Source organism: Megalobrama amblycephala, linkage group LG10, assembly GCF_018812025.1.
Source record: "Megalobrama amblycephala isolate DHTTF-2021 linkage group LG10, ASM1881202v1, whole genome shotgun sequence".
NCBI classification, from domain to species: Eukaryota; Metazoa; Chordata; class Actinopteri; order Cypriniformes; family Xenocyprididae; genus Megalobrama; species Megalobrama amblycephala.
This window is the reverse complement of record NC_063053.1, coordinates 16152058-16178448: the sequence shown is the minus strand read 5'-3', so window position 1 is coordinate 16178448 and position 26391 is coordinate 16152058. Positions and strand designations below refer to the sequence as shown.

The following is a 26391-nucleotide window of genomic DNA, read 5'->3' as shown; positions in this document are numbered from 1 at the left end:
CTAGTTATTTGAATGTATAAAGTTTTAAATATGGATATTTTTCTTATAAAAACGCATTGCTTCGCTTCAGGAGACCTTTATTAACCCCCTGGAGTCATATGGATTACTTTTTTTTTTTTTTTTTTAATGGATGGATGCACTATTTTGGCTTCAAAAAGCAGCCATTCACAATCATTATAAACCTAGGAGGACTAAGGATATTTTTAAATATATCTCACATTGTGTTCGTCTGAAAGAAGATAGTCATATGGCTTGAGGGTGAGTAAATCATGGGATAATTTCCATTTTTGGATGAGCTATACCTTTAAGAATGTTTAGATATTTGGAAAACAAGACAAAAATACTGAGGAAGAAAATCATTTACTTTTTCAGATGCCTTTAAGGGATAAAACTGGGAATATAAAGCAATCTTAAAAAATGTTGGCACGTAGAAATGTAAAATTTGAGAAGACTTTTGAGAAGAGTTTTGCATGAGGCATGAGGAGATGGATGTGTTTCGCGTGTTAGTTTGAGGGGCTTCACCTCTCAGAAGCCTCAGCTAATCTGCTTGATTTTTCATGGCAGTGCTGCTTTTGAGTTGTCTGATAATGCTTGCTTTACAGGTCTGCATTGATTTGAAATCTGTTTTATTCTGATCCTCAGGGAATTTCTGCAGCCATCCTTTCTAAGTGCACAAGAGACGAAGGATTTATACCTGTCAATAAAAACCTTTGGTAAGTGCTTCCTGACCCTCTAAATCCAGCCGCTTCTCCATCCACAAAAGAAGAGATGAGACTCCAGCAGGCACAAATCAGAGGCTGCTAAAACACGCGTTTACTTACCTCTAACGACGGAACGTCCTGTAAATAATCACCCCCACTGGCACAGGAGTGAGACGCGGCGGGTGATACATCCACTGCCCAACTAGATCACTCTTCTTTACAGCCAAGAAAGAGTGAGCAGTTTTATTTTCCCAACCATATATCTTGCCAAACTCTGGCTTATCTCATCCGCCTGTTGTGAAATTGAGTAGGATGAGGTCAGCCCTACATCTTCAGACCAGTGCACATTAAATAATTTGTCATCTAACACCTCAGAATAAATAATGACATGTAACAGAAATGTTCAAAACACATTCATACCATTGTTGAGCTATTTTACAGTGTATGCAAAAAAAAACTTGTGAGGTTTAAGCTTAAAGCAAAAACTGTTGCCAGTGGGGAAAAAATAAATGTTTAAAAAATTTTATTTTAGTGTTATTTATATACATTATAGTATTTATTTATTTATTAATATTAATATTTTTTTATATATTTTCATTTATTTTTATTTTAGTTTTAGTAACTGTAATAGTACAAACTCATTTTATTTTTGTCTTTTTTTTTTTTACTTTTTTTTAATAATTTATTTTATAATTATATTTTATTTCACCTTTATTTCAATTAACGAAAACATATTTTAATAGTTTTAGTTAACAGTAAAACTGTTTAAATTATGTTTCATCTAGGAAACCAGGCAAAAATACTGATTATTTTTTTGCATATGAGACTTTCGTTATGGTTTTTACATTTAATTTGTCCTCATCTTGCCTTTGCTGTATGTGCTCTGTCTCTGAGACCATGCTTTACTGTACCTGTTTGAGTACAGGCATATACCTGCTTAAATTTTTATAGGCAGTTCATCATGCCAGCTTATTGAGCCCCTGAGTATGTCCGTCTTCATCCCTAAAAGTAATTAACTCCTAGCCAAGAGTCTTTTTTGGCCCGACTTCAGCTGACATAAACGATGCTCTGGGATGCAGCCATTTTACATTAGATAAAATTCCATCGAGCATCCTGGCACTTAGGAACACAGAGGCACATGACTTATTGACATGGTTGTACTGAGCAGGTGCCAAGGCTTCACTTTGGATGCTTATGTTTCTTATTGGCTTACTCTAAGCACAGAAACTACTGTGTGTCCATCCATTATTTAGTCCCCAGTTCTCGTTGTTACAGGAAAAGTTTGGCAAAGTTTTTCAATAGCGCAATGCACCTCTGGTCCTTTATGCATATCTTTCAGAGCTTATTTGTGGACTTAAAGATATGTGTCTGCACATATTTGTCTTATCTGATCATACAACACAGATTTTCTGTCTGTCTTCAGGTCCCTGTCATTTGTGACCTGCATGGGCTGCTTGTCCTTTTTGCTGCTGGGTGTGATGTATTTTGTTGTGGATGTTAAGGAATGGTGGGGCGGCCAACCTTTCATTTATCCTGGTACGAGAATTCACTTGTTTAAAGCATCATTTTATAAGCCAGTCCAATCCAGAAAAGCTTACTGTGCATTTATTTATTTTTTTACAGGGATGAACTCCATATTTGTCTATGTTGGCCATTCTCTGCTGGGCTTTTACTTTCCGTTCAGCTGGGAGATGCGTTTCCAGGACAGTCACTGGGAGCAGCTTTTCCAGAACATGTGGGGTACCGCACTTTGGGTCTTCATTGCCTACCTGCTGTACCGCAAAAAATTCTTTCTTAAAATCTGATGCTGCTGGGGTTTTTGTCTCATAAACGTCCATTGATTTCTCTTTAGTTTAAGTTAGAGGATAAAATAAAGTCTTAATTATTAAATTATTCAATTAAATTATTAAATAAGTACAATATAATGTTTACATATTTAGTACATGGTACTATTTGATGTACATTAAACAGGACCATCTTGGATCCATTTATATTTTTATATTCGAGTAGTGATGAGTGTCTCTTTTCATGTCTGTAAAGCTGAATTTGGTGTATTCCTGTGTTCAATTAGTTAATAGGCATAAGAACTAAGACCAAGGGATCAGATTTACTGTCTTCCATGGACACCTGCAATGTTTTATTTGATGTCAGTAGTGTTAAGACCTGAACGTAGTGATTAAATCAAATTCGCTGAAGTGGTACTTAACAAATTAGAACAAGTGATTCTGCCACTTGAGGGGTAGCCATTATATATCGGTTGCCATGGCCACCCCCCCTCGCTGCTGTGAGACAGAGAGTGGGTACCATCTGCTCTTCAACTGACAGCCCTTTAATAGGGGTCAAGCTGGACGGCTCACTGAGGAGTGTTTCTGGGGCCAGCACTTTTCATGCTCTCACTAATGCAAAATCAGGGAAATTACACCAGCAGATCTCATGCACATACGGAAATGATCATGTAACGCAAAAAAACTGATGTTTTCTGTCAAGTCGTATTCATGAGGTCAAATAAAGTCACAAGCGCACATTTTTTCATGCTCTGCAGAAATGGTTCCCCACTGGTTTTGCATAAAGATCCTGACCCGAGATTTGTTTATAAGACCCTGTGGTAGAAATTTCCCAAAAAACAGGTTTGGAACAACATGAGGGTGATTAAATGATGATAAATATTTATTTCGGAGTGAACTGTCCCTTAAAGGTGCCCAAGAATGCTTTTTCACAAGATGTAATATAAGTCTAAGGTGTCCCCTGAATGTGTCTGTGAAGTTTCAGCTCAAAATACCCCATAGATTTTTTTAAATTAATTTTTTTAACTGCCTATTTTGGGGCATCATTAACTATGCACTGATTTTTTCAGCGCGCCGGCCCTTTAATTCGCGTGCTCCCTGCCACACGAGCTCTCGATTATATTACAGCACATTTACAAAGTTCACACAGCTAATATAACCCTCAAATGGATCTTTACAAGATGTTCGTCATGCATGCTGTATGCATGCTTCGAATTATGTGAGTAAAGTATTTATTTTGATGTTTATATTTGATTCTCTATGAGTTTGAGGCTGTGCTTCGTGGCTGACGGCTAATGCTACACTGTTGGAGAGATTTATAAAGAATGAAGTTGTGTTTATGAATTAAACACAACTTTAAAAATTTAACCTTATTTAACAGTACATTAGCAACATGTTAACGAAACATTTAGAAAGACAATTGACAAATATCACTAAAAATATCATGCTATCATGGATCATGTCAGTTATTATTGCTCCATCTGCCATTTTCGCTGTTGTTCTTGCTTACCTAGTCTGTTGATTCACCTGTGCAGATCCAGACGTTACTGGCTGCCCTTGTCTAATGCCTTTCATAATGTTGGGAACATGGGCTGGCATATGCAAATATTGGGGCGTACACCCCAACTGTTACGTAACAGTCGGTGTTATGTTGAGATCCGCGTGTTTTCTGGAAGTCTTTTAAACAAATGAGATTTACATGAGATTTAGAAAGAAAAAGCAATGGAGTTTGAAACTCAATGTATGTCTTTTCCATGTACTGAACTCTTGTTATTCAACTATGCCGAGGTAAATTCAAATTTTGAATCTAGGGCACCTTTGAAGATCATAACTTGGTGTCCCAGACACCTATTAATTTGAGCAGTGTCCCATACTCAGAAGACACTTGTTTTCTTAATGATTGATTCAGTCCCTATCTTTGCCAAGCATACCCTTCTGTTACTAAGCAGATACTTTTTTTTTTTTGTTAGTGCAGATATTTCCCAAATTTAACTTTGTAGATCTTAAAATCTAACATTTATTATTAGATTTTTTTCAACTTATAAATTGTGTTCATGGTGTTTGAGTATGAGGTCATCTGTGTAATTTGGTGAACTCCTATCAAATTACAGATTAATTTGTACATAAATTGCAGATTTCTAGTTCCCAGCATGCTCTGTGTCAGACTGTGTAAGGTGAATAAATGTTGAAATTAAGTGTTATTTTGTGTGTTTTTGCTCAAGATTAATTTAGGGGGAAGATGTGTCATTGTTTAATGCTCTGTTATTTTGCTATTTAAAGATGTTTCTGATAATGTTGAAGTATACCGTCCTGGTGAAGATTAGTGCATGGCTGAAAAACTTCAAGGCTATATATACTGCATGTTGATTAACAATTCATGCAAGCATATAGTCATAGGCTCTTTGATAGTTACATTAGCGCATGCTAGCACTTAACCATAAAAATTATGAGCTTGTTTATTCAATATTTCAATTAAATTTTAATTAACAAAATTAGTTTGTGTTGTACAAAATTACATTAAGTTCTACTAACGTAATCTCTGAGTTAGTTAAATAATAAAAAAAATGAGTTGGTTTACTTTAAATGTTTTGAGGTAATAGGTGTCCACAAAAGTTTTGAGTATTCTGAACTTATTGGGTTTTATAGTGTATTTAGTTTCTTATCTTAACTATGCATAACAATTTGGTTAGTTGCATTTTATGAATTTCTGTTACTTTCAAACAGACTTGTGATGAACCACTGATAATAAATTCACTAAGAAATTAGCCATTGACTGTAATATAATATCAGAGGTTAGAAGAGTATTACCAAATCTGGCTGTAAGTGGTCAGAAGAGATGCTGTCAGGATGCAAAGATTTAATCTCAGAGAGTTCTCAGAAATGGCTCTGTGCTGACCTCTTACTTAGTTCACAAGCTTCTGCAGAAGTTGTTTATAAAAGGCTAAATTATCTTATCAATACAAGAGTTGTGTTGATCCTGTTGGAAGCAAAAATATATATGTAATCTACAGTTCATATATAGTTTTTGTATCACCTTAAATCTACTGCACCAGAGCTCTGTATTTGTAGGATATTTATGATCTACTGAAGCAGTTGAAACATGTGAACCTGTTCACTCTGCATGAAATTCAATTGAACCCCTTTCTCTCTGTTAGTTAATGAGAAAGCTTTTCATTTTGAGTATCATATTACCCATTTAAACTAAGTAGAGCTTATGAGTGAAGCAAACTGGTCAACTGATTTTGGGAATGGACTAATGACTAGTGTTGTGCTACTCCATGTCCCAGTGGGAATATGGACTTCTTTTAAGAGCTATAGCTTTATCTACCATAGTAAGCACTTTTTGAATCAATATTTTATTAATCAAGTACTTATCATCATTATTATTTAATGCATGTGCTGTAGATGCAAAGCTATATTAGAAAAATACCACTGAGAATAGCTCCAGTGTTTGATGTAAACAGCGCTTTCCTATTGTCTACTTGTGCAATACTAATGAGAATCTGTTTGACAGAATCTGACAGTAAAAACTGTGATCTTATCTACTATAAGACGGGCTTTCATCTGAAAATGATCTTGTCAAGTAACCGCATTTAAAAAGAAAGGAGGTATATGTCATGAATTTGCCTATGCATTTGCCTGTCTATATTGATTTACAGTGACCATATGTCTGAAAATACCACTGTGTGTCTGGTTTAGAGTAACCTGAGCTTTTTTAATCTGCATCATGTATATGGTTATGAGCCTACATGCTGCTATGTAAACAAAACCATCCTGTGGTTAATATGCAGAGTAAGTGAAATATTTATACGGCATAACAAACATCTCAACAAAAAGGTGGAGCTGGAAAAGGTGTGCTCTTTGTATTTTTATGGGCCATAATTGTTGTGTATTGTTGTATATAATTAATATTAAAGTTGTAATTATAGAATTATATATATATATATTAGTGTGTGTGTGTGTGTGTGTGTGTGTGTGTTCAATTAAAGTGCACTGTCTGGCAAGTGGCTCTGCTTGTTTATTTCTGTTTATTTCTAAATAGGACACACATTTTTGCTATTTCCTTAATAGCCCAGAATTGGAGGCTTTTATGATTGTAAAATACCCCTATTAATTTTTTTGGATACAAAACAACAGAGAAGTTATTTTGTTACCAAACAAAAGCATCTTTGGTTGCCCTCTTTCTCTTATATGTATGCTTAATTTGAGGTCTCCACTATAGTTTCATTTGGCATCCATCAGAGCAGACGTTGATTGGAGTGATTGCCCTGTGATGCACTGGTGGGTTGCCCTAGAGGCAGAGCAATGCATCATGCTTACCCCTCTTCACAGAGAGCTAAGCAGTCAGCTGGTCCAAGAGCACCCCGGCACAGACATAGACTGGTCCTAGACACTGCCAGACATCAGGGCCAAAATGGGCCGACACCATCTTGAACTCACACCAACCCTCTTAATCCTTGGCCTTTACTGACAGTATTGAATTCTCTAGAACACTGTTGTTTTGAACAATAGGCTTTGGGTGTGGTTTGTCCTGTTTGTTGATTATTGTGCCTGTGCACCTGATTCTTATTAAACACTGTTTTGGAGCAAATAAAATGTTCCTACAAGGATAGTTTATATACTTTCATTTATTTTATTGTGAATTAGTTTGACAAATCTTATTTCGCTCATACTTTTGCCCTGCACCTCTGTTTGACATAGAATTGGACTTATTCTCTTGATAGTGCACGATTTTAAACAGTTCACATTTTTATTTTTCTTAGCTAATATAGAGGAGTGGGGCTAGTTGTCACACAAGTTAGTTACTGTATCAACACATTCCTTAAAAGTCTTGGATACAAAATAATAATAATAATAATAATTTCCACTGTTATTGACGGGGAAAAAAGTTACAGTTTATGTAACATACATTAATCTTTTGTGACAACATGCCCAAATTGCTGCATGTTTTATACTACGTGGAATAAGTTGTCACTATATATATATATATATATATATATATATATATATATATTAGCAAAATCAAGCAACATCACCAAAAACAGCAGGGAAAAAACAACTGAAACAGTAAAAATATTAAAACGCGTGACAACTTACCCGAACTTGACAAAAAAATATCTTTGAAATCTTTTAAAGAGAGACAGACAGAGAGAGAGAGATTTTTTGCACAAGCTCTTTGAAACCAGCAAAGGTGACTATCATTGTCAAAAATCAACATGTATGTAATTGGAAACCTTATGTTTACTGAGATTAACATTTTAAGGCAATAATTTCCCCTCTGTTCCCCCTTATAACGCAGATATCTGTAAATGAATTGAGTTACTTGCTGCGTGAGTTGTGTCTGCACTGCATATTTAAAAGGATATACTCTGTGAAATGAGTGTGTTTATAAAAACTATCAATAATTAATAATATAACCTAATGCATAAAATAATTGAAAACCAAAAAGTGATATTACAGTTACCTTTTCCCTTTACCTTTGAATGTCCCCAAAATGCAGTTTTAATTCATTAGGAACTCTTTGACTCATTGGACAGCCGGCGATGTGATTCAGGACGGAAACACACATCTGAGGAAATTGGCTGGATGTGATGTGAACCTCCCCCTGCTGCGCTCTGTGTGTGTGTGTGCGCGCGCGCTCACGGTCCAGCAGCTCGCGCTGCAGTCACCCGTCAATGGGACACTCACGTTAAGGACTTTTGTGGCTCCTTCGCGCGAATCATAAACACTGTAAAGTTCTGTTTTGGGAATCAGAATACTTTTGCCTGTTCATTGTGAAATTACACCTATGATTGACAAGTATGGGAACTACGCGTGGAATCGTTTGGGGAGACATCGCTGTGCTCCTTCTTCTCTTATCTGAAGGTAAGGATTAACAGTCTGATGTCACCTCGCGCGAAGTCTACGATATCTAGCCCTCTTTGTGTGGGATAACAACAGTGTTGAGATCTAGAATTTGTGAATTACTGTTCAGAGGCAGTACTTCAGCTGTACACTTGTCGTATTTTAACTTTAATAGAATTGTCGCCTCTGGTGTGCATCCTTCAGGAACCAGTGACAACACAGGGGCTGTGTGTCAAAGCCTAGAGAGCTACCTACCTAGACTATGTCTTGAGCAATCTGTAGCATCTCAGATGACTCCAACGAACCTTTTTTTATTCCCTTGTTCTTCAAAAATCCTCATAGATCCACAGATCTGAAGAACCTGTGATGTGAATTCACGTAGCCTACTTCTTTTAATTTCCAAAGAACCCTAGATAGTGTAAATAGTTCTTTATAAGAAGAGGGTCCTTTGCTAAAACCAATGTCCTGAAAAAAAATAACCTCTATTTTTAAGGGTGTAGAAAGGTATCTCAATAGTTTTTGAGACAAAGCAATGATATCATAACGTAACTCTGCTCTTTTTCTGCATGCTTTCCTTTGGATCATAAAATGTCATTAAATAAATATATATTAAAATACGAGGCCTCATAATTTATGTAAATAAATCTATAAATGTTGAAACAGTAAGCTAAGTAGAACCTTCGAATAATGTTTTCTCCTGATTAATTTGATTTTCTCAAGCATGTTTTTGACTCATGGAAAACATTTTATTCTGTTTACTTATCGAAAAGTGAATGATTAGGCCAAAATCAGCAAGCATACACTAACAAATCAGTTTTGCTTCCTGGAAATTATGTATTTAATTTGAGTAATGAAGAGCAAAGTAATGTATTTCACAGTTTTTGTCACTAGTTTTAATAACAATTTACATTTTATCATAAATTATACATTTTTATCAAACATAATTTTACTTTACTATCTTACATTTAGTTTAATTTTGCATCCTATTTTTTCTGTAACTATGTTGGCTACAAACAAAAGAAAATACAGAATTCATCTTTATATCCAGGGGGTCTGCATCTGCCCCCACACACGGGCCACTGTATGTTACTGAAGAGAATTACCAGACAGTTTCATAGAGGCAATCTGGAGCTGAAGCCAAAATATGTGCAACCCTAATGTGCCACATGGTCCGTGCAAGAAGTACGCATGTCTCTATATACGTCATTATATTATAATCCCATTTAAAACCTCTCTGCCCAACTGTACTAACACACCTCTCTCAAAATAACTGGAGTTAACTAGAGTCGAACACGTTCCTGAATAGATCCTGTGGCCTGTTGCATTAAAAAGAAACGGTCACTTCGCAACAGCTTGAATACTGACAAAAGTGAAACATAGCAGAGGTTTCACAGCTATTCTGGTCATTCGGAAGACATTTGGCAGTGTGTGAATGCAAAAGTGTTGCATTTCTTTTAGCTCAATAGTGGTTCCTGGATGGCAATGATTGTGGTGACTAAATGATCATTATTTAAAGAGTCAAAAGCAAGAAAACAACAAAAGATGCATTGTAAAGTTAACTCAATCTCTCAGTCTAAATAATGGGAAATTGAATTTTAATGGTCTTGTTGACTCATCGTGTACTCATCTGTCCAGTAAACTACCAGGAATTATACAATCAAATACAAAATTTCCAAAAATGGATGTAAAATCAGCAATATCAAGGTCTGTTGGAAGCAGTTTATTGTTTAATTCTTTAAAGTCGACGTGCAAAGGTGCATTACAGACTTCATTGTGCTTTTTGATTAGCATATTACTAGATATATTAATACATAATGCATGTAGTAGGCGATTGCAATGCTTATTAAATTATAATAAAGCATTTTAGGGAGCTAAAATACGAAGAAAACTATAACTACAGTATATAACAGAAACAAACATATTTTTGATTTGAGTTGATATTCTCATGAATGTCAGTATTAATTAATAATTGCTTTTATTATAATTTTAGGAATAGTTTTGACTATAAATATTGAAGTGTGCGTGTATAGGCCTGTTTATTTAATACATTAATTTTTAACACTCTTCTCTGGGGGCAGTGGCCGATCATGTGCTTGTCTTATTTTTCAGTGCGAGTTTACATTTAAATCAATTGTTCTCAACACAAACGTTTAGAATTTACCTTAAACATATATGTGAATATTATCTTGGTAATCACCAGGTGGTAAAGAACAGTACAATTAGATCTCATCCTATTGAATGGCTCTTGTTTTAACCTTTGTTCGAGATGATGCGGAAGCACCTTGATTCTTTGCCGTGAGGAAAAACAAAAGCCTGGAGCCGAGAGGTGGTCAGAGGGCAGGTGTGCAGCAGGTGTGCTTAGCTCTGGGCAAACACATTGTGTTTGTCTTCCGAAAGGAAAATACTGCCAGTAAAATAATAGAGTACACAGCTCTCTGATAACAGATGAGGCTTAAAACCCCTCATTAAAGACACAGGATGGTTGGCAGCGCCTCCCGCAAAATGGATCTCATCTATTTTATGACAAGCCATCCCATGAAAATGGATGATGACAAAAGCAATGGGTTTTGTCCATGTTGGGGATACATGTAATCGTGTCTGGCGTCGCCACACTTGCTTTGATGGTTTGACATTTAAAATACAGTTTGTTTGGCTGTATTATACAGTTGTTTGTCCTTGAATGCGTCATTAGTATAGTGATACAGGATCTCTTGTTTGCTGTTGATAAGAGCTCAAGTTTACTCCTTTGTCATACGTTTCTTTCTTTACTCTATACTAATCACCAAATATATGGTTGACAATTAATTTTTTATCAGTATCTTCTGTGCATGCTATTCATTTTCAGCAATGCAAATGCTGCATATTGTAAATAAAGCAATACATTTTTTTTTAAATTAATAGATGACTAATAAGGTGATGAGCTTCTTTAATGAAAGAGAGTATATGTGTGATTGATAATGAAATATATCCTTTGACCTCTAAAGTCACACAGCTGTCCATTGCTTTCCATCATACTAGTTGTTTGCATAAAATAAGTCCAGACCCCATGTCATGTATTGTGTGTGAGGCATTGATTTGTGGATACACGGCTCTGACCCTGTTACTTTATCTGTTGGAGTGCCATGGCTTCTGACCTCTGAAACCCTCACCCGAGAAGTATTTCCCTATGATCGGGCCACACGAGATTGCCCATCCAATGGGAAGTTACATTAGGGAATCAAGTTCAAAGCACCTCACAGTCCTTCCCTGCATTAGGACAATCATTTTTATCAACTGTCACTGCAGACCGATAAATCTCCCTTTGATACGTTGCACTGTTTTATTTTGGACTATTGCATTAAATGGTTTAGTTTAGTTTGTGTCTTTAGCAATGTATATACAGGAAATCCTGCCAATTTCCTCAGCGTCATCACTACTTTCAGCATGATTGGAAAAACAGATATGATTTAGGTAGTTGATTTTTCATATTCTCTAGTGCAGATCATTGTTCATACCTTTAAAATCTAGGCCAAATCTTTCATTTAATTTATTTTAAATCTTGAATGAAGTTCAATGACTTACTATTTTCAACTTTTTAGCAACATTTTATACTGCCTTTAAAGGCATATTATTTAATCCCACTGTAGTCAATCATTTCATCCCTTAAAACTCATCTTTGATTACCAAAATGAAATATTTAAACGTTTTTTACTGTGAAAAAAAAAATCTTCATGCCTTAAAATAGCTTGAATGTAACTCTACATCCTTGCTTCATTTAGTATACGTGGATCTATGAATATGATAATTAGCCCCACCTCCAATCACTCACACAAGCTCAGAGATCCACTCGGTCAACTTACTGAGGTAAATACTGCACAATGGTATTGATTTTTACAACATCGGACACATAACCGTAATTAATACGATTAGCATTTTGCTTGACTGTGTTATCAAACAGCTAATAATGTGTTGCTAATGTTACACAAACCATGTTCCCGTTCGCCATCTCTGAGTCAGACAGCTGCCTTCTAACAATAAGTACAAACACTTTAACAGCTCAGAACGTCAGTGGAGAAAGGCATATAGTTCATCATAACATCGTAATATACACTATACTGCCAAAAGTTTTGGGACGCCTGTCTTTATGTGCTCATGGACTTTATTGACATCCCATTCTTAATCCATAAGTTAAATATGGCATTGGCCCACCCTTTGCAGCTATAACAGCCTCAACTCTTCTGGGAAGGCTTTCCACAAGGTTTAGGAGTGTGTTTATCGGAATTTTTGACCATTTTTCTAGAAGCGCATTTGTGAGGTCAGGCAGTGATGTTGGCGAGATGGCCTGGCTTGCAGTCTCCGCTTTAATTCATCCCAAAGGTGTTCTGTCGGGTTTAGGTCAGGACTCTGTGCAGGCCAGACACCAAACGCGCTCATCCATGTCTTTATGGTCCTTGCTTTGTGCACTGGTGTGCAGTCATGTTGGAGCAGGAAGGGGCCGTCCCCAAACTGTTCCCACAAAGTTGGGAGCATGAATTCACATTTGTCGCAGAATTCTCTGTTAAACCACAGATATCAGATCAAACAGTGCCTGTGTGGAAACCGTTTGATCTGATATCTGCGGTTTAACAGAGAATTCTGTGACGAATGTGAATGTTTCTCACAGGATTTCACAGTGATGTTCTTAATTCTGCTGTGAATTCAAGCGCTTTCTGTCCATCGCTGTGTAATCTGAAAACCATGAGAAACATTGTGCCATGAACACAAAGTGTAGGCTGGTGTAACTTAGTAACACTAACAGAATTAACTTGTGGCAGAAAAAGTCTGTTTTCAAGTGCTTCACACAAATTCTCCCAGTACTTCAAAGCTTTAAATATTGCCAAATGTTAATGTTATTTTGATGTGAGGTCCAAAACATTATTTGTTCGTTCTTCATAGTTTGTCCCCATATGTAAAACTAAAAGTTTCACAATGTAGGAAAGCAAACACTTATTTAGAAATAAAAAAAGACTATAAATTACCACTGTAGTAGATGCTGCAGAGGAGCACTTATTGGCTTATTAGCCATTTCCACATTTTTTAATATTTATTAAATATAATAATAAAATAAAAGTTAATATTATCTGCTTTTCTGTCAGCCCTCACAGCACTGCTAAATCAGGGGCTGGTGCCACCTTAGAACTTAATGGCACCAGTGCTACTGCCCTCAAATGTTAGTCTGGAACCCTGCAATGGTTCAGAAAAGTAATAACAATGTTAAATGAATTTTGTCTGTTTTATCTTTTTTTGTCTTTTTTACAGCAAAACAACAAGAAATGCTGTATATTGCCGGAAATTTAGAGAAAAGCCACTGCAAATTCAGTCATTTTAGACCGCAAAAATCAGAAAAAAATCCCGCGAAATCCTGGTAGGACTTTCTAAAGTCCGTGTGCATGTTGACGTGAAGGCTTTTCTCCTTTAAAGAAGGCTCTTGTCTTCATGATGATCCTTTGTACATGTGCATTAATGTATATATCACAAATCTTGTTTAGACTAATTGCACAGCTTCTGTACCTATTGGACTCATATCCCAGATCCTTCAGTTAGTTATGGGTCACATTTCTCCCCTTGCATCAGTGGAATCTAATTTGCTTTGGTGGAAGGACAAGAAGACATTGATTGAAATTGTGTCCCAAGGGCGTTTGGGGCTCTCGATTTCTACATGGGTCTTTACATGTTATTTTCTAGTGGTCATTGATGCATGGTGTGTTTGACCGATCATTTACAACAATGAGCAACCAACACAATGGCTTAGTTAGGACTTAACTGTCCTCGTTTGGTCTTGAGTTCGTTTGGAGGGGGAAGGGTGCTTGATTGTGAATGGCTATCATTTTGAGATTCATTCATTACCTGAAAATGAGTCGGTGGAGTTTCTTAAAACAATTACAACAAGAGTTTTAAAAATGCACATATAACGTTGGCATCATAATACTGAAATCATTTTCACTGTGAAAAGTGGTAACCTGCAATTGTTACCTTATTTACCTGATCTAATCTTTAAATTCAGATTTGTTTGATGTAATACAATATATATATAGATTTTTTTTACTGATTGTAAATAATATTCTGACTTAAGTAAAATCAATTCATTTACATTTAAGGTTAGCATCTTTTTCAGTACATGGGTGGCTTTACATTGCACTCTTAAAATGCATGGCTTAGCATTTAGGAAATGCCAGCTCGTGATGACCTAATGACTCAAACTCACTAGTCCATGTAAATTCACCCACTGGCCCATTTCAACCTGCACTGTGAATTTTAAGACTCAGCAGGTAAAAGCCACAAAAACGTCAGCATGTGCAGTTTGAAGCAGTGGAGGTGAACGCTGAGGAATATACTGAGAAATGGATCATACTGGAGGTTATTTCAAAATATTGCACAAAATAGTAAAGAAATTAGTATAGTCTATTTAGTCTAATCTTGACTGTTGTTTTGTCTCTGTCTCTGGCTTATATTAGAACATTAAGTGAATAATGTTGGTAATTGCTTATGGTAATGATACCCTCCAAGAGAACATGTTGTTCAAAGGTCCCTCATTTATGAGCTCTAATGTCCCATCCAATCCCAAAAGAGATTATAAAGTAAATTCAAACATACTTCCTTATCCCACAGGAGATGTAAAATTAGATTTCTTAATGACGGACGTCCATTCCGTGCTTACATTGATGGGATGCTGAATTACATTTCTGACATTGAATTTCTGATGATGATGGATATATATGGCTGTTTGATAACAGCTTTAGATATACACTTTAGATATGTTTAATTGTACCCTTGTCTGATTCTATTATAGAAATCTACCATGCCGCATTTGGCTAATTCAATAAATTTGTACTAATTGTACAATTCTTGTCCTGACCCTGCTATCTCAAACCTTCTCAGTGTCGCATACTAAAGAAAAAGAAACCCGTTCACATTAGAGTGAGGGGAATTTAACCATAATAATCAATAATAATAGTCCCATATTGAATTATAGCGTAATTGGCAGCCTTTTAGTTAATTAAATCGTTGTGGTCACAGAGTAATGATTCTCATTACTATATTATAGAGATGGAGTCTTAATCATTTTGCTTTGTAATTAAGTATGTTTACTTTGATTAGTCCTCTTACACTGTATCCATAGTATGTCATATGGATCTTAATTCAGGAAAAAGACATTAGCTGCTCAGAATAATCAGCATAATTTTAATACTTCATTTTATATCCTTTTGTATCTTTATTATGTATTAGAAACACACTGAGATTAATTATAATGTGAGAAATTCTTATTATTAATAAAACAAGTATTATTATTTTATAGTTTATTATTTTTAATTTTTGATCATGAATACATGTCCGTAGGTTTAGGATGCAGCTACTACAATACTTACATTTGACTTTGCTGATTTTAGGTGGCTTTTAATGTGAGAGTTTGATGGCATCCTTTACATATTTACTAAAGTCACATGCTTAATGCAGGACAGTTATTGGCTGAATGTGCTCAGCTGTTGATTAATATTGTTATTGATTGGCCTGCAACTTCTCAATTTGGTCATCACTGTGGACAGATGCTCTGCACATTGACCTTGGCTGGAAGGACAGGGGCCAAGGGGCCGACATCAGCACGGTTTATGATGATCCCAAGCAGAAAGAAGTTCGGATTGTCAGACTGAATCATTATCAAGATTACAGTATATTGATATTTACAGCAGTTGTAGCTGCAGACATGAAGTTAAATGGGAATGCTAGTGATTGCAACAAACACATCCCTGTGTTTACATACAGCATGTCATGAATGGAGCCCTTTGAGGAGTAACTGGATTATGGAAAGTGGATTGCTCTGACTGCTAGCTTGTTTCCGCCACTGAGTTGAGTTCAAGGAAATGGCAAGAAAGACCCATGCGCTCTTCCAGCTCCCATGATCTCATAGATGGTACATTTGTGCGGCGGTGTGCATGTTGAGCTAATTGAATTCTTGGCTTTGAGCAGTCCGGTCCAGAGGTCGTCCCCCCATTAACCTGTTCTCTCGCTGAGAGATCATGCTTGAAAACATGCAGACCTCACCAGAGTGGTGATTGACGCTAACTCGGGACATTGTAAATGTCCATTTGGTTTCAAATGAATGCTCTGAAACAACCGTGGATTTATTTATATTCAGAACTGATTGGTCTCTTGTTATTTAATTAGCTTGTTGCATCATCAGAAATGTTTTCAAGTAGCAGACTCAAGAGTCACTTTAGGTTAAGAAAAAGAGAGCTGGCACACCTTCTTTTGACCCATGACAACAATGAACAAATCGCTCATGGAAATTATGTGCAGATGTTTCATATAATTCCTAATTCCAAAATAATATGACACGTGATTTCACTCGTTAAGCTTATCCTGTCTCGTTTGTGCGTACGTGTGCGCTAAGTTCAAAGTCGATTTGCCTGTGATCTGAAATCAATATGTCAGATTGCATCATAGTGCTTACAACCTTGATCCATGATGTGGCTGTGAGAGGTCAGACCAGTGAGCCCAATCTGATCAAGTGATCAAGCATATATCCTCCCGCCCTTCTGCCGTCATCCTAATACTCACAAAATGCTCATCCACGTGTCACATCCTGTCATACTCGTCTTGCTGAATACCTCATGTCAATCTTGTGACGTCACAGAGTCATTCCTGCTGTGTACTGATTCTCTGAGTTAATTAGCTTGATATAAACTGCTTTCTGTTGGCTTCCGGCCTGGAAATAAATTGAATTTGGAATGATTCAAATCAGTTGGATAGACTGTAGTTTGCAGCTGCCACACCGCAAAAGTTTCGAATTCAAATGACTTAATGTTTGCTTAAGATTATTTCTTACCTCGACTAGGACCATCAAGAAGATAAGAATTATGAAGATTATGGTTTTCGTTAAATGCTGTATGTGAAGTCAATTGTGCATACACACGCTTTAAATCCGAAAAAGATCATCGTATTTAAACTTGTCGTCATGATCAGTGGCTACTTTGTTCTTCATAAAATTTAATCACACAACATTTAAGGCGGAAAACTGATCGATACATTGAAACTGCCATTTGAACAGTGTTGTTAGAGCAATTTATTCGTGCTTGTTGGATCCTTGTCAACGTTTGATCATTAATCACTGGAAGCATTTGGTTTTTGCCAACAATTCTCTTCCTCTCTATCTTCAGATTGGAACACTAGCTAACTAATTACTGAATACAACACGGTTTACACTGGCTCTGTTTACACTTGGCATTATTTTGTGTTTACATTTGGCCGCATCAGTTAGCTTCTATAACCAGATAACAAGCCGGATCTCTTTTCCCCGCACAATTAATTTAAAAAATAATTGAAATTACAATTTCAGCTGCCGCAATTAAGTAAACATAAAGTGTTAGAGAGTATTATATTTAGATGAACTCCTGCTGCATCAAAGGTTTCTATTTACAGCATGTTTTTTCAGCACTGAGAACTGATATATTGCAATTGCATTTTTAAGCCATGTCAAAAGTTTTGTCAAAAGTAATTACTTCTGGTTCATTCATAACACAGGAAATGTTGGGTCAAATTTGCATTGTGGGATACAGTGTTGCAGTGTGCTCTGATGTATACTGCACATTTTGACATAATATTCTTTCCATACAGAAAATGTGCACAGTATATACTTTTGTATTAAGACATATTTGGATAAGTGATCACTCTCACTTATATGCTTACATAATTTGTGCAGTTTCCAGATAGATGTATAAAGCTGTCAGTCACAGTCCCTGAATTCTGCAGTGGAGCAACAAGGCAAAGGGTTTTGCTTGCATTACCATGTTCTGGAAGTCTGTAAATCCTTATCCCAGGAGGACCACACAACTACTCCAATTTCATGCGTTTATTTAAGTACAAACGAAAGTAAATGCCATCAGCCCTGCTCTGAATCTCAGAGTGGCATAATGCTGCTAAGCACTTCACCTGATACACTGACACAGGATGATGAATGAGTGTCACAGCAAATCCAGTGGCTTGTTCAACACAGTATCTGCATCTGCTAAGATTAATGCTGCCATCCCTCAGCTCTCCTGCAGCTATGGTTTATGAACCAAGCGTACACGCCTTTCTTTGTTCTATTGACTTTCTCTGAAAAAATGCACCTGAAATACAACATGGATCTCACCTAAGACAGCTCAGACAGCTTCTTTTAAAGAAATGAATCTTCAAGTATTTTTTTTTTAGGTTCAGAGCCTGGTCATGTTACCTGTTACAGTTTTATTTATTACATCTTAGTCATTATTTAGATTTGTTTTTCTGTTCTTTGCATTATATTAACAGGGAACATGATTTTAAAAACCTTTAAAATGGCCTGATGACATTTTTCTTTCTTGAATAGACATATTTTGTACTGAAACAGGAAGGGGACATATCAAAAGCCTCATCCTTTGTTTAGCGTATATCCTTTAGTTGAAGTCACATTCTTTGCTACTTTATAGAGCAGGAAGTTAGCATCACCCTGGCTCCCTAGACAAAAACCCAGTAGGATTTTTCCAGTGGCTTTAGGATTATTGCAGAAAATAAGCTCTATGACCAACAAAAGTTTATGATTCTTACGTTCATCTTTTGTTCATCATGATTTTCACAAATAAAACAACCCGATTTCCTAACACTGCATATTTAATTGGTTGTCTAGCAACAGCATTCCCAACAGGCGTCAGTTTTCCTAAACACAACTTTTACGAATTTCTCAGCCTAAATTCAAACGGCTAAAGTAGAAGAGCTAAACGTAGGCTATAAACAAACTACACCACAGTCACATGACTTCAGCGTCACCACCATTAAGCTTCTGACAACTCTTTCAGTCTTCATTTAAAAACATTTTCCCTTTGAGTTTGAGTTAGAATTATTTGCAAGAGCGTGATTATAAACTCAATGATGACGTAAAAGCAGACTAGTGAATAGATGAGTTTACCTGTTTGGCGTGGTGACGTTTAATTTCCTCGACAACCTCTGTAGTCCCATTTAGTCACTTGTTAACCACCGTCTTTTTCAAAGCTTTAAAAAGTCACAAGAGGATATTACTGATATATTTTATGTTGTAGAATAAAATGTGCTCACCACACACCCTATTTCAGGCATGTAACCAAAACCCAATAAAAAAAACACATTGACTTCAGGATGATGGAACTGGAAGTGATAAATTGCTTTTTCCCGGATTTTGGCCTACAAAATACGTCATATCTGCAGCGCTCTATTGCTATTGCTATTCAGAGGCAGGTGAAGAAAGGCATTCTAGAAAGCGTTTGATTGGATAAAAAGTTGGGCGTGAGTGTCAACAACATTTTTTATCCATTTCCCTAGATGATAAAGACTGTAAATGTAATATATCTGCTAAACATTTGTGTTACCTTTCTCAGTACATTAGAATATTGATGGTTTCAAATAGATATGCACTAAAACCCAAATAAGTTTAATTTTAAATTCGTGAGGTCTTTAACGAGACCTTTTATGTCTGCACACACGACTGGTGATCCCATAAAGAAAAGGAACACAAACCAGTTCTGTGCTGTCTTTCTGTCTTGACAAGGCATTTAATAAAAATGGTTGTAGTGTTCCTGACTGCGTCTCCATCCTTCAGGAAGGTTGGCCACATTGTATCCATCAATCCGGCCTCCTGTCATCCCAGCACAGCTAAATTAAATCAATGTCTGAAACCAGAGACAAGGCTTCAACTGCAGCAACAGAAATAGAAAATCTAGTTTTGCTGTCTGCTAATGATATTAGTACGTTCCTAAGTGGCCGCCCACCGTCGTCGGACAGGAACACAGGAGAGATATAATTACAGCCTGAACACTTGCATCTCCATTTACTGGTAAAACACATGGGGATCTTACAGTGTTTTATAGATTACCCTTCTCCCCAGCCCCCATCCACACTCGTTCTGCAGGTAATGATTCATTTCTAGGCAGTATTATGTTATCCACTGTAATTAAACTTCTCAAGGTGAACCCAAGGAGAATCGGAGACCGCATCATATTGACCATGTGAGAAATTCATTAAAAGACCAGTGTCGATGTCATATGAGACGCTGTTTCATTTTTCGATGACAGAGGAGCGAGGGCTATTTCAACAGAAAAGCGGATGTGTTTAATGAGTTCATTGTGTAACCTGCATACTTGTGTGGACGTTTCTGTTGTACAACAGATTGAGATAAGAAGCAGATCAATAAGGGGAGAGTTAATTGCAAACTATTGAATGCATCATGAATGCCAGAGGTTAAATTGTGTGTTTTTAAATTGAATGTTCTTTTTTTATCGTTTAGAGAGGATCAACAGCTAAATGTTGCTTTACCAAATGCACTTGCACAAAATACCTTTAAACAGTAAAGATTATTTGAAGAAATGTTCATTTTGTTCATTTGTGGCAAAATGTTGATTACCACAAAAAAATGTTTTAATAATAATAACAATTTGGACTCATCTCATCTTCTTTAAAACAAATAGATTATAATTTTTTAATCTTACGTAACACTTACATTAATTATTTTTTTTATCATTTCTGTGTTATTTGAGCTGTAAAGTTGTTGACATTTTTACGGTCATTTTATGTGTAAAGTTTTATGACGACAAAGTTGTAAAATTGGATTTTCTAACCTTTTCTTTACACAGAAGAGGTTTGTAAGCAGTTGAGTTTTTTTATGGAAAAGGAGGAAGAGGTTTATCGAGCTCAACATTTATTGAACCCAAAGTATTTCTTCATGGGAGTGATTAAATTGCTCAGTTTTCTTCATTGGTGACAGGTGTATTGAGGATTGCCAAAGTTAACAATGGCTGGAATGAGAGTGAAATGATGAATCTCCACAATGCACGCAGTATGACATCTCGTGTGTATTTTGGACAGGTTCACTTGGACTGTATTTTCCACAAAGGGTCTACACAGAGAGCATCTTCGTGGGTCAGCCGCAGGGATCACCAGTGCTTCAGGTCCATTCAATGCTGGAAAGCAATACAGAGAGGCCCTATTTCTTCCTGTGCTCCCACAGAGAAACTTTTGCACCATGGTTTCACATGGATGAGGCATCTGGAGTCCTTTCAATGAACAAAACCCTAGAGTGGAGTGACTTCAGTAGTATACGTGAGTTTGACATATCAACTTTTTTTATATATATATATATATATGTATATATATATATATATATATATATATATATATATATATATATATATACAGTGGCATGAAAAAGTATGTGAACCCCTTGCAGAATCTGTGAAAATGAGAATTATTTTAATAAAATAAGAGGGATAATAAAAAATGCCTGTTATTTTTTGTTTAGTACTGTCCTGAGTAAGATATTTTACGTAAAAGATGTTTGCATTTAGTTCACAAGACAAAAAAATAGCTGAATTTATTAAAATAACCCCATTCATAAGTATGTGAACCATTGATTCTCAATACTGTGTGTGGTTACCTGATGATCCACGACTGTTTTTATGTTTTGTGATGGTTGTTCATGAGTCTCTTGTTTGTTCTGAGCAGTTAAACTGAGCTCTGTTCTTCAGAAAAATCCTCCAGCTCCTGCAGATTCATCAGTTTTCAAGCATTTTTGCATATTTGAACCCTTTCCAGCAGTGACTGTATGATTTTGAGATCTGTGTTTTCATACTGAGGCCAACTGAGGGACTCAAACACAACTATTAAAAAAGATTCAAACATTCACTGATGCTCCAGAAGGAAACACGATGCATTAAGAGTCGGGGGGTGAAAACTTTTGAACAGGATGAAGATGTCACAATTTTTCTTATTTTGTTTAAATATCATTGTTTTTCATTTAGTACTGCCCTTCGGAACCAACAGAAGATACTTGCATGTTTCCCGGCAGAAAAATTAAGTACAATTTACCTTGATATTTGAATTCAAAAGTTTTCACCCCTCGGCTCTTAATGCATCGTCTTTCCTTCTGGAGCATCAGTGAATGTTTGAACCTTTTTTAATAGTTGAGTTTGAGTCCCTCAGTTGTCCTCAGTGTGAAAAGATGGATCTCAAAATCATACAGTCACTGCTGGAAAGGGTTCAAATATGCAAAAATGCTTGAAAACTGATGAATCTGCAGGACCTGGAGGATTTTTCTGAAGAACAGAGCTCAGTTTAACTGCTCAGGACAAACAAGAGACTCATGAACAACCATCACAAAACAAAAAAACAGTCGTAGATCATCAGGTAACCACACACAGTATTGAGAATCAATGGTTCACATACTTATGAATGGGGTTATTTTAATAAATTCAGCTATTGTTTTGTCTTGTGAACTAAATGCAAACATCTTTTATGTAAAATAACTTACTCAGGACAGTAATAAACAAAAAATAACATGCATGTTTTTATTTTCCCTCTTATTTATTAAAATAATTCTCATTTTCACAGATTCTGCAAGGGGTTCACATACTTTTTCATGCCACTGTATATAGATGTGTGTGTGTCTGTGTGTTTGAATACTTCCTTATATGACAGCTATTTTAATGATATATCACATTATCTATCAGAGAACATTGTACTGATGTTAAAAACTTAGTCTCTAAAAGTAGTCTCTGTAGTTTGACTGAAGCTAATAGTTTTATGCTTATACTGTATTAACACTGCAAAGGTTTTTGTATTTTTTTATAAAAATAAAAATATCTAAACATGCTTAAAGCATATTTCATTTGATTTAACTAAGATAAATTTACTTGAGATCCAAAAAGATAAAAAATCTATTTTGTCAGAGAATGTCTTCATTAATTAAGTTTACATATTGTTTTTCTTCTTTATGAGTACAATACATCTCACTTAAATTTGTTAGATTTATGCTTAAAACAAGGGGAAAAAATGCCATTGCAAGTCTTAATTACTCTCTTTATTAAGTACAAATCTTAAGCAATTTTGCTTCAAAAGTGATTATTGATTTAAGGATGTGTAGATATTTTTTCTAATCAAAAAAACTGATCACAAAATTAGTTTTTGCAATGCAGTGCAATGTTATAATGTATATTTACAAAGAGAACCTTGTCAGGTGAACACTGAACATTGGGTTAAATGACATTCTGCCTCAAAAACATGCCTCATGATATTTCTCCTCCAGGCAGCAGCTCGGGCAGGTCCCAGAAGGATCTCAACCTGAAGGTCGGAGTCTCTTCAGTGCCCCCGCAGAAAGGGATGTGCGCGTTCCTGCCCAAAGTGGAGGTCAAACTAACGTTCATTAATGACACAGCGCCCTCCTGTGGTCAGGTCAAGCTGAACACTTTGTGCTACCCTGATAAGGATTCAAACCCCCACATCACAGAGAACCGTATGCCAGGGGCCCTGCGGCAGCTCCGGAGATTTACACGCATGAGCATTTGCCCCAACTACACCATCAGTTATGGCGTGGAATCAGGTATGAACCAAATCCAGTGTAAATGTCAATGTTTTTCTGCATATTACAGCACTGTAGCAAATTAGCCAAAAAGGAAATATGAACAATTAATTATAACTACTTATAATTCATTATAAATACTAACAAGAAGCTATAGCAAACCATCAGTTTCTTAGTTCTAACGCACCCTTCTTGGATACTTAATGTATCAAATAATGAGACTAAGTTTGATACTAAGTTTGCATGTCTCACCCATTTGAATAAAACTGTCCTGATGCATTTTGTTGAGGCTCCAGTTGATCTTTGCTGAAGTAGTCTTGATGAGAGAGAACCAGTGTGAGTCAGAGGATCTTTGATGAATGGAAAGACAAGGCACAAACTTAGGGGACCTTAGAAGACTTCTAGCTCAGCATCATCTTCACAACAGAATTTCTCAGAATCCATGTGATCTTGTGATCGGTGATCTTTTAAACAATATCTCCTGGGGTTCAGAGAACCAATGGTAACTTAAACTTTTCAGAAAGGAAAGTTTATGTTCCTTGGTCTTCGAGCATGATGTTTTTCTTCTGTAATTTGATTGTGTGTTGATGGAGAAACCATTAATGATTCATATACTACTACTACTACTACTACTACTACTACTATATAATAATATATAATGCTACTATTTAGGTATCAACATATAATGTAAAAGATCATTTAGGAAATTAAAATAGAAACTCACAGATACCAAACATAGTATACATGTGATCTTGATTAAGTAAGGCTAGAACATTCATTCAAAGAGTTTAGATTAATACATAGACAAAACACTATAAAAGAACATATGATTACATAGGAAAATTGGATACATGATTGTTCATATCTTAAAGGGATAGTTCACCCAAAAATGAAAATTTAATGTTTATCTGCTTACCCCCAGCGCATCCAAGATGTAGGTGACTTTTTTTCTTCAGCAGAACACAAATGATGATTTTTAACTGCAACCGTTGCTGTCTGTCAGTCAAATAATGGGAGTGAATGGGAACTCGATCAATAAGAGTTGAAAAAACGTGCATAGACAAATCCAAATTAAACCCTGCGGCTCATGACGACACATTGATGTCCTAAGACATGAAACGATCAGTTTGTGTGAGTAACCGAACAGTTTTTATATCATTTTTTAACTCTAATACACCGCTATGTCCAACTGCGTTCAGCACTCACTTAGTGAGGTCTGATCGCGCTCTGACAACGGCAAATTATATAAATACTGTTCGGTTTCTCGCACAAATTGATCGTTTCGTGTCTTAGGACATTAATGTGTCATCACGAGCCGCAGGGTTTAATTTGGACTTGTCTATGCAAGTTTTTTCGACTCTTATTGATCGAGTTCCCATTCACTCCCATTATTTGACTGACAGACGGCAACGGTTGCAGTTAAAAATCATCATTTGTGTTCTGTTGAAGAAAAAAAGTCACCTACATCTTGGATGCGCTGGGGGTAAGCAGATAAACATCAAATTTTCATTTTTGGGTGAACTATGTGTTTATATATAGAGGGTATAGGATTAAGATGGACTGTATATAGACAAAGGGTACATTTGTCTGTTTCAAAGTGAATTTAAAATGAAACTCTACATTCCTTTGAGTTGTAAACCAGTCTTTTCTTGAGGATTTGTCTTTGTTGCTATGGTAAACAGAGATCTGGTGTTCAGGGGTAGCTCTGCCTCATGGTTTGCTTGTTGGGGGAGGGTTATTGTGGATTATTTGTCAAAAATAACAAATAATTGTGTGTTTGATCTGTCTCAGTTGCTACAGCGCAGTGAGATTAGTTTTCTTTATTGCTTGTACTAAATTCAGAATCTCCAGTTCCATTTGCGGTCGACAGCTCCACTTCAGAACTGGTGGTCACTGCACCTGTGGACCGTGAGGAGAAGGAAGTGTACCATTTGGATATAGTGTGCATGATACAGACAGAAGAAGAGCTGCATAAGTACTTTACTTCTCTGCACGTGAACATCTATGATGAGGATGATAATCCTCCTTACGTGAATGGGACTGACAGTGAGGACGTCATAATAGAGTTTAACCGCAGCGAGGTGTGTATCAGGCACTGAAACCACAACTGTCTGGCTGTCTCATAAATTCATGGCCTTTTTGTGTTCATATATGATATATGAAAGTGACTGAATAATGGTAATCTGTTTTCTTTTATAGGGTACTGTCTATGGAACTCTGTTTGTATATGACAGAGATACAACGCCCGTTTATCCCACAAACCAAATTCAAAATAAATTGGTGGGCACCCTCATGACAAATGACTCCTGGATCAGAAACACTTTTACTATTGAACACAAATTTAGGGAAGAAAAGTCCATCTTTGGCAATGTCCGTGGGACGGTTCATGAATACAGTGAGTACTTTTTTTCTTTTTTTAGCAGAATAATTTTTCCTTTTTACACAAATAAGCCTAAGACTTTGATTCCATCCAGTCGGAGGATATTAAACAAGTTTAATATTTTGAGCTGATTATTGTTTTCATTTGTCATGCACCTCAGTCATTTAACATTTAGTATTTTAAAAATTGTTTAGATTTTAAAAGTCATGTATTACGTATTCCAGCCTTAACCATTTAAATCTTTGAAAAACAAAATGGTTGTTTTAAGAACATGACTTATAAATCCAAGAGGACTGTCATGTCGGCCGGTGAAACAATTACTTTAATAAC

The 26391-nt window shown here is 36.2% G+C and overlaps 2 protein-coding genes across 7 annotated transcripts in view; both read left to right on the top strand.

Moving 5' to 3' along the window:
* Nucleotides 1-2700, top strand: part of si:dkey-192p21.6 (uncharacterized protein LOC565246 homolog) — a 36314-nt gene extending 33614 nt beyond the window's left edge. For all 4 annotated transcript variants that reach the window (XM_048204925.1, XM_048204927.1, XM_048204924.1 and 1 more), the window contains 3 exons: nucleotides 643-713; nucleotides 2125-2237; nucleotides 2325-2700. In XM_048204925.1, the coding sequence (XP_048060882.1) occupies nucleotides 643-713; nucleotides 2125-2237; nucleotides 2325-2506 (366 nt within the window). In that variant the 3' untranslated portion in view covers nucleotides 2507-2700. The remainder of the gene's footprint in view (nucleotides 1-642; nucleotides 714-2124; nucleotides 2238-2324) is intronic.
* Nucleotides 2701-8096: 5396 nt separating this feature from the next.
* The window catches only part of ret (ret proto-oncogene receptor tyrosine kinase), a 29024-nt gene continuing 10729 nt past the window's right edge, over nucleotides 8097-26391 (top strand). For 2 of the 3 annotated variants that reach the window (XM_048204922.1, XM_048204923.1), the window contains exons 1-5: nucleotides 8097-8350; nucleotides 21194-21427; nucleotides 23409-23702; nucleotides 25524-25762; nucleotides 25881-26076. In XM_048204922.1, the coding sequence (XP_048060879.1) occupies nucleotides 8287-8350; nucleotides 21194-21427; nucleotides 23409-23702; nucleotides 25524-25762; nucleotides 25881-26076 (1027 nt within the window). In that variant the 5' untranslated portion in view covers nucleotides 8097-8286. The remainder of the gene's footprint in view (nucleotides 8351-21193; nucleotides 21428-23408; nucleotides 23703-25523; nucleotides 25763-25880; nucleotides 26077-26391) is intronic. The other variant, XM_048204921.1, reaches the window with a different exon arrangement.